The sequence below is a fragment of the Ostrea edulis genome, chromosome 7, assembly GCF_947568905.1.
Source record: "Ostrea edulis chromosome 7, xbOstEdul1.1, whole genome shotgun sequence".
NCBI classification, from domain to species: Eukaryota; Metazoa; Mollusca; class Bivalvia; order Ostreida; family Ostreidae; genus Ostrea; species Ostrea edulis.
In genome coordinates, this window is record NC_079170.1 from 52897428 (window position 1) to 52912692 (window position 15265).

Below are 15265 nucleotides of genomic sequence, written 5' to 3' on the forward strand. Positions count from 1 at the left end.
TGATAATAAATTTAAAAAACGGCGCTCACGATGTGTGTAAAGGAAATTTCGATCTGGCTATAAAGTATATCCGAGTCAGGGTAGGACTTAGGCACATAAAACCAAAGGGGGATGAGGGGGTGCCCACCTTTTTTGTCAGTCAACCTTCAATTTGACCCCCCTCCCCTTGGGGAAAAACGATGCTGCGTCACCGTGTCTTCATGGGGTTAGAAAGCGCAAGTAATAACTATCTATATTTCTCTTATTGTCATTAGAGAATGTACTCTGAAAGTATCATACATTTATCATTAACCAGTCAGTATTGTTTCAACCAATCCGGAATAAATAGGATCTTGGTCGATCTTCTTGTTCGTCCTCCGATGAAAAATCGTAGATGTGGCTGGCATTTGCATTAATTGTGAGTTCAAAGTGATATCCTTGTAGAACAAACTATGGTTCCCCATTCAAAATCTCCTCCAGTTGCGAATAACTCGTCTATGGGTGTGCTTTTGCTTTGATTCGCAAATCTGAGTGTGGTCTCTTATGACGTCACAAATTCAGGAAATCAGGAACGATAATCGGGTAACGATTTTCTATTCCGAATACCTTTGCACTTCAATTTCTTCGAGTTAATATCGTTATTAATCTTTAAAAAGTATTTTTATGAGGAGTCTATGAAACAAAGTTAATAATTATGGAGAGAAAACGTATTGTTAAAAACCGTCTCCTATGACCTTTAAGAAAGTCCTGGTGTTTCAAGATGACGTTCCACGATTTGTTTACTTTGTTTTGAATGGAATGTTTTTTACTTGTATCATAGAAATTCTAAAAGATTTGACAGAGAAGTGTAAAATGTCATACTGAAGTGTATTTTGCTGCTTTGGTGTTGTCATGTGATGTTATAGACATTTCGTCATGCGATAATCATTTTCTCGTGTGGTAATCATGAAGTAGTAATCAGTTTTCATGAAAAACTTGAAATTTCAGGATACTTTCTATCAAATTGTTTAAGTAGCTGATTTCTTTAAACGTGGCAACTGTAAGATTAATGTCTTAAGTTGATATTGTAGGGTATCTTCACTTCAACAAGTATAAGTAGCTTGTTTCCTTAACAGTATGAATATATCATATGTCTATATGTACCTATACGCATTTCTTTAAGGTGCTCATGAAAAACTTGTAATTTCAGGGTACATGTACTTTCTACTGAAATTTAGGAGTACCCGGTAGTTCCATAAGCGTGATGTCTTTAGAATGCATGAATCTTAATTAGATATGTCGAATACGTTAATTCTTAATACACAAACGAAATTATCCTGCTACGTTTGGTCAGCTCACGCTGTGAAAATATCCTCAATAAATAAGATCATTTTTAATTTATATCACATCTACGCTAGCCAAGGGTTTTCGGTCCATTCCGTTTATGGGGAGCGGAGGGGACCGAAACCCCTTGCCTAGTGAAGATTACTCGATCAACTAAGACTGTTTCACAAATGATTGAAATAAAATGAAAAATCCCTTTTTCTTTTTTGTGTAATAAAATTTACATTAAATGTAATTGCAACTTGTGAAAATATAGAATAAGCAATGTAATGTATACTATAATTGAAAAATAAAAAGTTGTTCTTCACGATAATATGTGTATTTATTATCCAGACAGAGAACTGAATTAAGAACTTCTAATTCTATATAAGAATGTATGATTTAATTTGTTATTATTTTATTATATAATGCAATATAATAAACATGCAATACATATGACGTATTGTGAATATAAAAAAAAAATAAAGAACACGATAGGAAAATAAAAGTTAGAATTATACAAAACAAAATTCATAGAAATGCAAAATATAGAAAACATCACTATTTGACATGTTATATACATGTATATACACGTGGTTATGGGTAAGTTTAAAAAGTTTCTAGGTGGATTAACTTATATGTAATAAACAGAGCATAAATATAATCTAAATTTTACACAACAGAATGAACAGATAGTTACTGACACTAGGGTTGAATGCACGTTATGCAATATTCTAAAATAATATCACATAACAGAAATTTTATTTGACTTTGTTATACTCTTCAAATAAAATATTTCACTTGATAATAAAGAAGACCTGAAAGTTTTGCTTTAATAGCTTGGTAACTATCTACATTTTGTAAAACATTATAGACAGGTTATTTGGTTCCATGGTTAAATAAATCATGGAAATGCAAACACTACCTTTAAAAGTAGTATGTCAAAATAAGACCACCAAAGTGAAGAAACGTAATAAGTCTTAATATAAGCCTTATTCTTAATACATACTACTGTACTACATTAGATCTAAATAAATATCTAAATCGGTAACAATTCATGAACTTTCCTGAGCAATCAGCCGACATCACACGATGATGATAAAAAGAGCCTTCAAAGTCTACTTCTTTACTCTTGGACATAAAATATACAAACTGAGTATATAGTAATGTTAAGGTGAGAATCCTCTACCAATGGTTAAAAACGTATGACCCATGGGTTTGAGGATGTGATGTTAGGGCGGAGCTTCAAGACCTGTATAGTACATGTAAATTGGAGTTACTTCTTGAATAGTCATCTTAGATCCTACAGATCAAACACCTAAACTGAGTATAATGTAATGATGGGGAAATAAGCCTTCATACAATGTTGAAGTCGCACTGCTTTAAAGTTGCATGAAGGTTAGTTAACTTTAAATGACAGTAAATTGTCATGCACTTGAACATTTATATAGCGTTAAATAAAATTGACTGTCAGTTAAACTTAACTGACTTCATTGCAACTGGACCTTCTGATCCTTAATATCATTCATTACACGAACAGTAACTCGCACAGTGTGTGTATGGTATGGTCTATAACAATTACAGTGTGTGTATGGTATGGTCTATAACAATTACAGTATGTGTATGGTATGGTCTATAACAATTACAGTATGTGTATGGTATGGTCTATAACAATTACAGTGTGTGTATGGTATGGTCTATAACAATTACAGTGTGTGTATGTTATGGTCTATAACAATTACAGTGTGTGTATGGTATGGTCTATAACAATTACAGTGTGTGTATGGTATGGTCTATAACAATTATGTCTCTATGTAAACTGTGACGATATGCCTGATCGTCTACCAAGGTCACTGAGCCAAAAATAAAACAAGCACAAAATTATCAAAATAAAAATCAACAGGTACAACAATCTTCAATATTTCGAAATGTTATCACGAATTCATGTGCATTATACATTGCTCAAAATACCTACATTTAAGACATGATTATATGTTTACCTAATTTTAACTTTTAATGAAATGACGTTTTAAAACACACCAGCAAGGAAGTAATAATGGGAATAACGAATTGTATACTGATTTCCTTAACAGCTACTTATTATTAGTACATGTGATAGTACACGCAAATAACAAACTAGAGTCGCTTTAAAATGTCATTTACAATGCATCCAACAATCCTATGTCAATGCATTCTAGGCCCCTGTGACGTTCCAGTGTAGTCTATGTCAATGCATTCTAGGCCCCGTGACGCTCCAGTGTGGTCAATGTGGTACTTTACATCGTCATAATGGCTGCCTTCCTTTTAAAACATGGGTGAAAATATGAATATTAGCAATATTTGTCTATTCATTTAAAAAATCACTGCCTAGCTGAATAGCTCAGTATGTTAGCATCCCAGCGGGTTTTTTATTTTTTTCTTTCAGATTGCTGTCTACTAAAACTGCATTTTTTGACTAAATAAAGTAAATTTGAAAGTCCTATACTTTTCATTCATATCAACTTTCTCTGATGTAGCATACCTCCCTAAATTTCCACTTTACTGCCTTTCCAATGTAAAGTAATCATCCACGTTCTGTTGTCCTGTTGTCACGGCATATTCCCTATCCGTAACGTCGTGTGCCTCTCTGTCGGTGTGTGCGGTGCCTACTTCAGTGTAATACTCGTCAGTCGCCATCCCGTCAGTGATTGCCTGAGCATGGTCATAATCATCCAAGTCTGGTTCCCCTCCCTTCTCGTGTAGATGATTGTACATGTATACAGTATCGTTATCATGCTTGCTGCTTTCAACGGTTGAATACTCGGCGTCGTTTTCTATGACTGGACGTACATGCGATACCTTCTGTTGTGTATAAAAAAAAAGTTGATATGATTTATTAACATTACAAAGAAAATTATGAATATTGTCATACAGTCCACTACCGACCTTAATGAAAATCGGAAAGTTTCTACTATGCCGGTCCCCAATAGCATGCGACTGTGCATTTATTTAGCATTATTTCCCCATGAATGTAAACACCGCCATTTGCATTGTTTGCCTCGGATGCTGAGAAGTGAAACTAGCCAATGTTTCGTGTAATAACATTGAGAGAAAGCCCATGGGCGTTTGAGCATATTAAGCGGAGACTTGTGGGCAAGTTGAATTATATTTACGCCTCCTCATTCCACAACCTACACATCAAAATTAATCAAACCCATGTGTGTTTAAAGAGAAGTTTACTGATCAAAATATGACAATATTCCGATCAACTAATATTGTAAAAACTTACAAACTTTTGTAAATTACAGTTCTAGTGGCAGTATATTAAAACGGATTTCACCATGTAAATTTGTAAATTAGTGTTCCAGTATAATTTTCACAACGAAAATTAACTCGGGAATCACTTTCCATATCACAAATAAAATACAACCAGTAAATAATGCTCAAAATATACAGAGAATACACAATACTGCATCACATAATGAGTATCTATAAAGCATGTATCAAATTCTTTATGATAGGCGTATTTACACAACAACCGACTAGTGGCAGGTGGGGTCAAGATACATGTATATATATATATATATATATATATATATATATAAAGAAAAAGGTTGTAGTGAAGTTTGTCCTTTGGAGTTTGAGCTTATTTAATCGGGAGCTTGGGGCGGTAGTTCCACAATTCAATTTGACCGCGTGAGATAAACTTCATAAGTCCTAAATAGAAAAAAAATGATTATAATAAAATCAGGTATATAGGTGGTACATTTAGCTCACATTTCGAAGTATACATGGGCTAAAATTTCAGTGACACTTATTTTAGCGCCATATTTTGGGGACTGGTATACTATAAGTCCAACAAATGACGTCACAATACCTTTTCTGTCATTACGTCATGTAGTATTTTGTACTGTGGTAGTCATTACGTGATTATAGTCACTTAACGTGATGTTGGAGTCATTACGTGATGTGGCAGTCATTGTACGTGATGTGGTTAGTCAATACGTGATGTGGTAAAGTTATCACATTATGTGGTACATCCACTATGTGATGTGCTAGGCATTACGTGATGTGGTAGTCATTATATGATCTGGTAGTCATTTTACATGTGGTAGTTATGTGACGTAGTAGAAAATACGTGATGTGTTAGTCATTATATGATCATTGATGTGGTAGTCATTACGTGATGTGGTAATCATTATATGATGTAGTAGTCATTACGTGATGTGGTAATCATTATATGATGCGGTAGGCATTACGTGATGTGGTAATCATTATATGATGTGGTAGTCATTACGTGATGTGGTAATCATTATATGATGTGGTAGTCATTACGTGATGTGGTAATCATTATATGATGTGGTAGTCATTACGTGATGTGGTAATCATTATATGATGTGGTAGTCATTACGTGATGTGGTAATCATTATATGATGTGGTAGTCATTACGTGATGTGATACATGTCTCATGTTACGTGACATCGCAAAACGAAATCCAGTCATTTATACTGAGTCAGTGATATAAGTTACACTGCTCAATCAACCCAGATATATCACTTCATGCGTTACCTTTCCATCAGGTGTTCCCACTGCTCTATCGTTTAGGTTTATTTTTACTCCTTTTTCGTAACTAGGATTATTTGCAAACTGAACCTCAGGACTCCTGCACAAAACAAATGGTGTTAATTGATACACTATGATTTTAATTCTGCCTTAAATCTAATAGATTATATATAATTATAGATTGATAACCTTGAGTGTTGTCTCCTGTTCTGTCGAAATTTCATAATCCAGAATATGACAAGGCAGACACCTGCACCTAATACAAAACCGGATACTGCTGCACCGACAACGTGTCCAGTAGATAAAGTACTGTCTGGATTCTCTGAAAGATCATTTGAAGTTTCAATGACTGCTTATCATATATATTATGTAAGTATTGCAATTTAAATAGGAAACATACCGTAGTTAACTTGAAGTAGTTGTGGATCAGTTGCACTTTCGGCTATTGCTGGTAGTAGAAAATGAAAGGAAATGGTTATCTCATATCGAAAATAATAATTTAGTTTAACTTTTCATGTCCCACACGTATAATGACTTCATTTGAATTTGTATGTCACATTCCTTGTAGAAGGAGGAACATACACGTGTTTGTTGGCCAGTCGGTCTCCTAATCGTGTGAAAGTTTACAGACACGTCCGAAAAGGAATATTTACCATATAACGGGTATTTCTGCGGTTGGCCATTGGTTTGCGGATAGGACAATCCGGAAAAATTACAATCGACAAAAATATATATAGATACATATGGGTACATCATGTACATAGAGGTATAATGCAACCGCAGAAGTTGGAAAGATAATTGATATTTTCTAGGAGTCGGGTAGCAAACATCACCCACAGAAAATATTTGTTATATGGTATATTTTACATAATTATCTTGTACAATTGGTTACTTGTTGTATCCGTTGTATAGTAAAATGTTCGGCTACTAAACTTTTCGGAGCACCTTAGGTGATAAGTAAAGCCAATGATACCATAAAGTCAGTGATAAATGTATGTGTTGGAAATAACTCACCACGATAACACATTTGATCTTCGTAGTAATATCCATTAAGACAGTCACACATTCTGTTATTGCATACACCGGAGTTTGTAGTCCCATTACACTGCTCATCGAAAATGCAACTGACATTGAACGTCAAATTACCTGAAATATTGTAATAGGGTATGAATGTACATGGGCATCAAAATTCACCTGGTACCAGGAGTTTTGCGCATGTCCCATTGCAAATACATGTGTATGTATCCGGCGTGCTGCAATGATTGTACAGTGTTTATAGTGCTGGCGACTGGTGGGATTGTTAGTAATATTTTTTTAAAGTATTGATTGTTGGATGACTAGATTTCAAGATATAAATGTTTACTGAAGTTTCCATACACTGGAGCTGCTAGCAATCGATTCTGCAAGAAAAATTACATGTATTTGTAAATTGAAATGTTCGTGGCGGAAAACTGTCAGCACAGTGACAGTAAATTCTATCAATTGTGTGATAATTTACATTCAGTAATGTTTATTTCAAGGTTATTTACCATGTTTCAGCCATTATGCTTCCTGAACATAGTCACAATTTTGTGTTTTGTGCATATTGTTGAAAATAGGTAGTGAAGCTAATCACTGGAAATGTATGCAATGAATATGAGTTACCATACCTATACTGGATTCCTAAACTACATAAAAACCCTTACAAACAAAACTACATTGCTGGATCCAGTAGGTGCTCTACCAAGCCCCTATATTTGCTCCTCCCGGAAATATTGACAGCTGTGAAGGAGAAACTTCAAACTTACTGTGCGACTACATATGCCAGAAGTGGGGTTAATCAAATGTGGATTCTAAAATATTCTAATAAATGTTAGTTAACTTGAAATCGCAAAACTTTTCCCAAATCAACAACATCAAAACCTATGATTTTCAACATTATACACGAAAAACTCACGATAAATTAAAGACTAGACTTTTTGACTTCATAGACAGGTGCTTCTTCAACAAAAATGGATAAAGGAAATATTCATATCTAGTGATCAGTAATCCAAAAAAACTTACTTTGTAAAACACCACTATGATTCCTGGCACAAGTACTCAGAAGTTAAAATAAAAAAGAAGTTAGAGTTCATCATTGACAACACCTTCGTGGACTTTATTGATCAGGTTTTCCAACAGTCTGTTGGAATTTCCATGGGCACGAATTGTGTTCCTTTGTTAGCTGACATGTTTCTATATTCGTATGAAGCAGAATTTATTAAACAATAACCTTCTACATGAGAAGAAAAAATCTCTTGTTGTAGCCTTCAATTTGACATTTAGATATATCGTTTTGTCTATTAACAATAACTTTCAATCATATGTCGATTCGATATATCTCTTTGAGCTCGAAATAAAATACACCGCAGAGTCGTCCACTTCTGCTTCATACTTAAATATTTTATTGAAAGTAGACATTAACGGCAAACTGACAACTCAACTGTATGACAAAGGGGATGATTCAGATTCTCCGTCGTCAACTTCCCATAATTATGTAGCAATATTCCATTATCACCTGTATATGGTGTTTATATCTCTCAATATGTATAAAGGCCTATTTTAATGATTAGTATTTTGATGTTTTGTTATGGCTGTGGCATTGTTCAGAAAAAAGATATACAATGAACAAAGCTGCAGATTGGGCATTTGTGTAAATCTGAACAGATGAAATAGTATTGCAATAACCATATTAAAAAATGTTAATTCAAGAAACTACACATTCTTCATTATATACACTGTACTATACAGCAGTATATAACAAACAAATTATTTCTTTTGTGTCAGTAACAAGAGAAATTTCCCTTGTCCCATGGGTGTAATTATCAAGCAATTCAGGAGGCATTTTGCTAACAGAAAAATTGCATTCTGTCAAATTACAGATTAGTTAATGAGTTTAGAAGATTTCTGTTACAGCAATCTGATCAAGGAGGTGCTATCTATATCTCTTGCAATCGGGAATTGGGCAGAGGAATCTGGCCTTCTAATTGATCTGTCAAATTTTAGAACAGTTCTAATTGGTAGCCATTACTTTGAAAGTTAATTTGGTATAAAGTTTAAGAATTAATATGATATTGTAAAATATATTTTTATTTTATATCTCAACAACAAGGTGCAGATTGTCATGTCTCACTAAGATGACAGTTTTACAGTCTAAGCTTAAGAATAAACATAATGACTAATGTTTGATGTTTTATTACGCTGTGCATTGTTCTTCATTCCTTAAAATACAATGAGCAAAGCTGCAGATGTGCATTTCTCAAGTCTAACACAACCAGTTGAGAAATATATGATGTATTATTTTTTTCTAATTAATAACTACACCATAGGAGATGCACCAGTATTTGAAATAACCGTTTTTAATCTATATTTATTTATATTGACATCACCATGCATATAAATTGACATCACCATGCATATTTTACTTTTATACTTGAAGATTTGACAAAGGCAGATACTGATATATGTATTTTTTGATATGTTGAATAAATCAACCTTTTTGAGTACTCCCATTTATTGTAAGTTGTTTGCTTGGATAAAGGGCTATCTTGCACTTTAATCATTTCATTGAAACCATTTGGGAAAATGTTTTTATATCCTTTTAAAAATCATTAAGCTTACATTATCAATATTTGAAGCAATGTCACATGAGGCCATAAAGTGGGTAAGATTCTTAAAGGAAGGTTGACATTTGGTTCCATGCATACCTATCTCTTCATGGTGATATGTTCATGTTAACAATATGTGACGGGCGTATCATGTGCCGTGGCGGTGCACTTTATTTTCCTTTAATTTAACATATCTTTTTGGACAGAAATTGAAGAGGAGACTTGTTGCGGTAGAGAAGAAGACGGGATGGTCCGAGGAGAAGAAAAATAAAGTTAGAACACCTTTCCAGCTACCAAATGCTCACAAATATATGAGCAGTGATGAGGAGGGAGATGATGGTTTTGTGTCCCATCCATATTCCTGGGAGAGTGAGGAATTACAGAAAGTTAAAGGAAGTCTGGACAAAAAATATTTAGAGACATGTCCTCCACGTAGCAAGAGGTTATTGTACAAAAAAGTAGGGGGTCTCTAAGAGAAGAAGAGCCTCCTAAATTGAACATTATTCATGCAGGGACTTTAAAAATGTGAATTGCATGTTAAAATATGTTCTTAACATGTAATACTTTTTTTTATTTTTTGACTATGTGATGCATATGCAATTTCTTTTTTGTAACACCACTTTTTCATTTGTACACATATTTAGTCTTTGAATCTGAAGTGCCACAGGGATCTGTATTGGGACCATTGTTGTTTTTATATATATGTGTTAATGATATTGCAGATATACAGATTATTTGCGGATGAAAGTTCTCTGCAGCAGTCATTCAAATCTGTTAAATTTTTCGAAGACAATTTCAATTATGATCTTTAGGTTCAGAAAATGACCTTTGTAGTTCAATTCTTTTAAAACAAAATTTGATACCATTGATACAATAAGAATTGTTCAAATTAAGCATATATTTACACAAAATTCAAGATAATGCATTCTATCATAAAATATATCAAAAATATTTTGTTATGCATCGCAGCATGTTTGAAATATCAATGATTTATTGTGTACAATTTGTTTTATATTGTTATACATGTCCATATATATTAACCACCGTTATTGTGGTATATAATCATACATTTGTGAAAAATAGAAATTAATAAATTGACTATTGTTATTTAAATATGCAGCTTTTGTTATCTCAACAGATCATTTAAAACGTGATTCTACAAGAAATGTCTTGTACTAAGATATGAGCTCCTCATTCACAATATATACTTTTGTATAAAGAAATTTATTGCAATTTGATAAAATCTGAAAAGGGGAGTATACAGATTTCCATATTAATGGTAAAAATTACACACCTTTAAATTTGATTAAATATGCTCTTTATTAAAAATTACTTAAATTAAAGTCATTCGTAAATACGACCTTTTACTTTTTGTAAACATAAATTTACTCTCGTAAATATTATATTTAAGTTCTTGTAAATTCATTGAAAAAGACAACCTTTAAATTTTTGTAAAGTTGCATTTACTTGAGCAAATATGGTCTTTAATTTTTTCGTAAAGGTATTGTAAATTGGGCCATTACAAAAATTTACTTCCCAGTAAAGGTAATTAAAGACCATATTTACCATCTTTTTCTTATTTAAGTAAATGTGATTAAATACACTTAAAGCTATTGTAAATAAAGTATTTACTATATCTTTACTCCCTTTGTAAAGGCAGTTTTTCAAGCAGTGTGATTCGATACACAAGAGCTTGTTCTGTGTATAGTCAGTTTTTAAATCGAGGCAAGATAAGTGACAAACAAGTTGATGATACAGGGGTTTCAACAGTTTCGATTGAAGTCCCCATTTTGCAAATTCTATGGTCGTTATAACGATCTAGTTCGACAATACAACTTATCATTGGGTCAAATGCTGTCTGACGTGTTTCATAACGATTGTTAAGCCGTTCTTGGCACATTGATTTTGACTACGGATAACTCGTGTTTACCTGATCAGGATGTAGGCACAGATTAAGACTTTGGTGGGTAATATACATATGCTTCAAGCAAAACTGAACAGCACGGAGACCAAACCGAAAACAAAACCTCAATATATGACTACTTGTATGTGCAACAGAACAGGCCACCTAGTCAAGGATTGTAGAGACCCTAAATGGTTGACCTGAAAGTGCCAGCAGTGGTCAGAATACGAAAAGTGATTCACAGTGGAGACGAGACCTTTAAAGGAGAATGGGATACATTGATTGATTTGAATTTTATTTTGTTTAAACTCCCCCTCGAGTATTGTTTTCTCATATGTAGACGTTACCATTGACGGTGAAGGGCTGCAGAATTTAGGCCTATATTTGGCGTTTATGGCTTTCGATCAGGGAGGGATCTTTATCTTCCCATACCTGCTGTGATATGTGGCCTCGGTTTTTGCGGTCTTAACCGAATGACCGCCCCATTTAGTCGCCTCTTACGACAAGCAAGGAGAACTGAGGACCTAATTCTAATCCTCACGGGGAAGATTGGGCTAGATGAACAAACGTAACCACTACCTCCAATAGAATAAAGCGAATAGAGAAAAAGTAAACAAGATAAACAACACCTGATTCATTAAAATAATTTACCCCCTACCCCCAAAAAGTAAGAAAGAAAGAGATCAGGAGACGAAGAAAATCTAAAATAAGAAAAATTCAAAACAGAAACCATTAGATAAACATGAACACACTAAATATCAGACATAGGAGCAGGTGTTATTATCATCCCATAATCTATGAATAAAAAAGCCAATCTATCAAGAAGCTGGGCGAGATATGAAAATGGAAAAATACCATTGATCCATTTGATATTAGGATAGGAACTAAAACATACACATCTGAAATTTATATAGCTCCTATGGATTATGATATGCTCTTAGCTTTACACCTTACGCGTAAAAACAATGTTGTGTTATACTATTCTAAACAACAGATTGACATCAACTTCGACAGGCGTTAAACGGAAAAAGCAAGGTTATTCCTAAAGTAGGACTGTGCTAAATAAAAACGGTGTTACCACAGAATTCAGCAGTTCACATCAATGGCAAATTGCAAGAAGAATTGCTCAAGAATTACACAATTCAGACATAAAAAGGACTACTATTAACACTTTGTTAAATCAACGCCAGTGACAGGTACTTTAGCATTTGTAAGAGCACTGTGACTGGGGAAAGTGTTGACACTCAGCAGTCGAGACAAAGCCTTTAACTCATTTCTCACAGGTTCCAGATTACTTGAAGTCACAGCCAAAGAAGTCAGTCATAAAATTGAGTGAAAGCCAACAAAAAGAGAAGCAAGATGCTTTTGCTGAAAATTAATTTGATCTCAGAAAGTTCACGGAAATCAAATACTGCATTGATGCAGGTACAGAAACTTATATCAAGCAGAGAATGATACTTTGTGCATGACGATAATCTCATTCAGTGCACAGAGGTTGAGCTATCAACATTAGAATTAGCATCTCCACCCGTATTAATCCGGAAATCTATGACAACATAAGATAGTGTATAAACTACAGAAAACTAAATCAGTGACAAAGAAGGATGTGTACTCATTACTGCTTATCGAGGAATTCATAGACAGCTTATCAGACAATGGAAAGTTTTCAATGGTGGATGCCGATTCGGCGTAGTGTCGAAGTAAAGTAAAATACTCTGATAAAGAGAAAACCGCATTTATTACAAAGTATGCCATTTTCTAGTTTACTCTTATGAGCGTAGGGCTCTGTAAAGATCCAGGAACTTACGATAAAGTAATGAGGTTTATCTTTAGATTAACATGGAATATCGTCGACGTATTTTTGGATGAAACTCTGGTAATGGGAAAACCATTTCACAACTTCCTGCAGAACCATCAAATAGTCGTTGACCGTTTTAATCAGCAAACTGAAGCTGAAACCATTCAAGTATATGTCGTTCCAAACAGAAGTAAAGTCTGTAGGACGAAAAGTCTATAAAAAAGAATGACTATTTGTGATGAATAAGATTAAGAGTATCACAAAGGTACATCATACGTCAGTCGGACAGTGATTACAAAACGTCAGTGCAATATCCGTATCCATATTGAGAAAAGGTCTAGGAAACTATTTGACCTACTTTTAGCCCTAAAATAAAATAAAGTTATTCAGTGGCATATCCTTTATCCATACCAACAAAAACTGGAAAACTGTTTGACATACTTTTGACCCTAAAGTAGATCAGAGTTCACCAATCCAGCTAAAATTAAAACTGATCTTCTATTCCTCCGAAAGGAAGCTCTTTACTATCTTTCGAAGCAATATTTGCATCCGTTAAAAGCCGGGAGTAACCTAGAAAAATTTACACCCCTACAGCAATTAAGCATATATGGCAAGAGGGCAGTGTTATGAGACGAAGCAGCAGTCTGATGCTTGACTCTACACGTGCTCTGTAGCAGACGATATTTTGAATAGGGACACTGGCATGATTATATCAAAATAAACTAAAGTTTTTCCACATTTTTCTACCACTCTGCTTCATCTGTGAGGCACTGAAAGGATATGTTTATACTTTAACAAAAATTCACCCTAGGAACTACACAATGAATTCATCATTGTTTTATCCATGTCTTTTAAAACATGTACTTTTTAGATAATATACACAAATATTGGTATATATGATATACCAATACTTATGATTTTCCTTTTGGTACCTTTCAATTATGAGAAGAATTTGGGGGAAAAGGGTAGCTGTGCAATGGAGGACATGTGTATGGAAGGATTATTAAGGAACACTTTGTCCATTATGATATTTGGAGACCTACTATCTGTGATTGTCTATTCTGACATTGTAATGTTCACACGTAAGAGTCCTGATTGAGAGTAATTTTAGAGTGATGGCTGATCAGTTGGACATTTGTCATTATTGGTGAGAGACAATGGGAGTTACACAACTGGCCTAGGCGATTGTTGCTTAATCAGACAAACATCATGCTTGACATTATTCGAGAAAAAATTACTGGTATTCCTGCAAAACACTAAAACAGTGATCAGACTGAATTTTTAAAATGAGTTATTTTTATAAAGTTAACCATTTTTTTAAAAGGAATGTGATTATATATAATTAAAAAATAAAATCTGGATTTCCCAATGATATGTGATTAAGTATTTTTTTCCACTTTATACAGTAATTTGATTACATGTTTCCTTTGGTGTAACCCCTTTTACATGTAACATCTAGAACTAGACAAGCATGCTCGTGCAATATATGAGTCAACATCCGGTGTAAACAATAACGAAAGATAACCACACCCACAAACTGTCAATCTCTAGTTTGAAATACAAATTTAGCCCTGCTTCAGATTTTTGAAGCCAAAATTAAAACTTCATGAGAATGTATATCTAGAATAGATATGGCCAATATATGCACAGTTATGAGGGGAACAAGCATACCCATTCTAAAATTTCAGAACAGCAGCTTAATCTTTATTTTTGCAAAATAAGTGCTGCAATCTGAATGTGGCTAGAAAATTCATAAAATCCACCATTTTCACACTTAGGATAAGACCGCAAAAACCGAGGTCCCGCGTCACAGCAGGTGTGGCACGATAAAGACCCCTCCCTGCTCAAAGGCCACAAGCCGATTGAACCGAATATTGTTGTCCAAAGCTGATCTTCTCTATAAGGTTGAGCTACATTATCATGACGGAAATGTAACCGCTTGGGTGTCGGTGGCCGTCAGACTCTCGACCGAAAGGTCTTGGGTTCGAGTCCTGGCCGCGGCAGAGCCGACGTTGTGTCCTCGGGAAAGGAACTTTGCATGAATTTCCTCATTCCACCCAAGTGTAAAAGGGGTACCTGGCTATAGGCAGTGAAAGATATTGTTAGAATGTTAGT

At 34.2% G+C, this 15265-nt stretch overlaps 1 protein-coding gene across 7 annotated transcripts in view; it reads right to left on the bottom strand.

Moving 5' to 3' along the window:
* Positions 1-1682: 1682 nt before the first annotated feature.
* LOC125654412 (uncharacterized) overlaps positions 1683-15265 on the bottom strand; it is a 73878-nt gene continuing 60295 nt past the window's right edge. For 5 of the 7 annotated variants that reach the window (XM_056144717.1, XM_056144716.1, XM_056144721.1 and 2 more), the window contains 6 exons: positions 6838-6969; positions 6224-6271; positions 6013-6145; positions 5830-5923; positions 3803-4122; positions 1683-3582 (listed from right to left, as the gene is read on the bottom strand). In XM_056144717.1, coding sequence (XP_056000692.1) covers positions 3820-4122; positions 5830-5923; positions 6013-6145; positions 6224-6271; positions 6838-6969 — 710 coding nt within the window. In that variant the 3' untranslated portion in view covers positions 1683-3582; positions 3803-3819. The remainder of the gene's footprint in view (positions 3583-3802; positions 4123-5829; positions 5924-6012; positions 6146-6223; positions 6272-6837; positions 6970-15265) is intronic. The other 2 variants (XM_056144718.1, XM_056144719.1) reach the window with 2 other exon arrangements.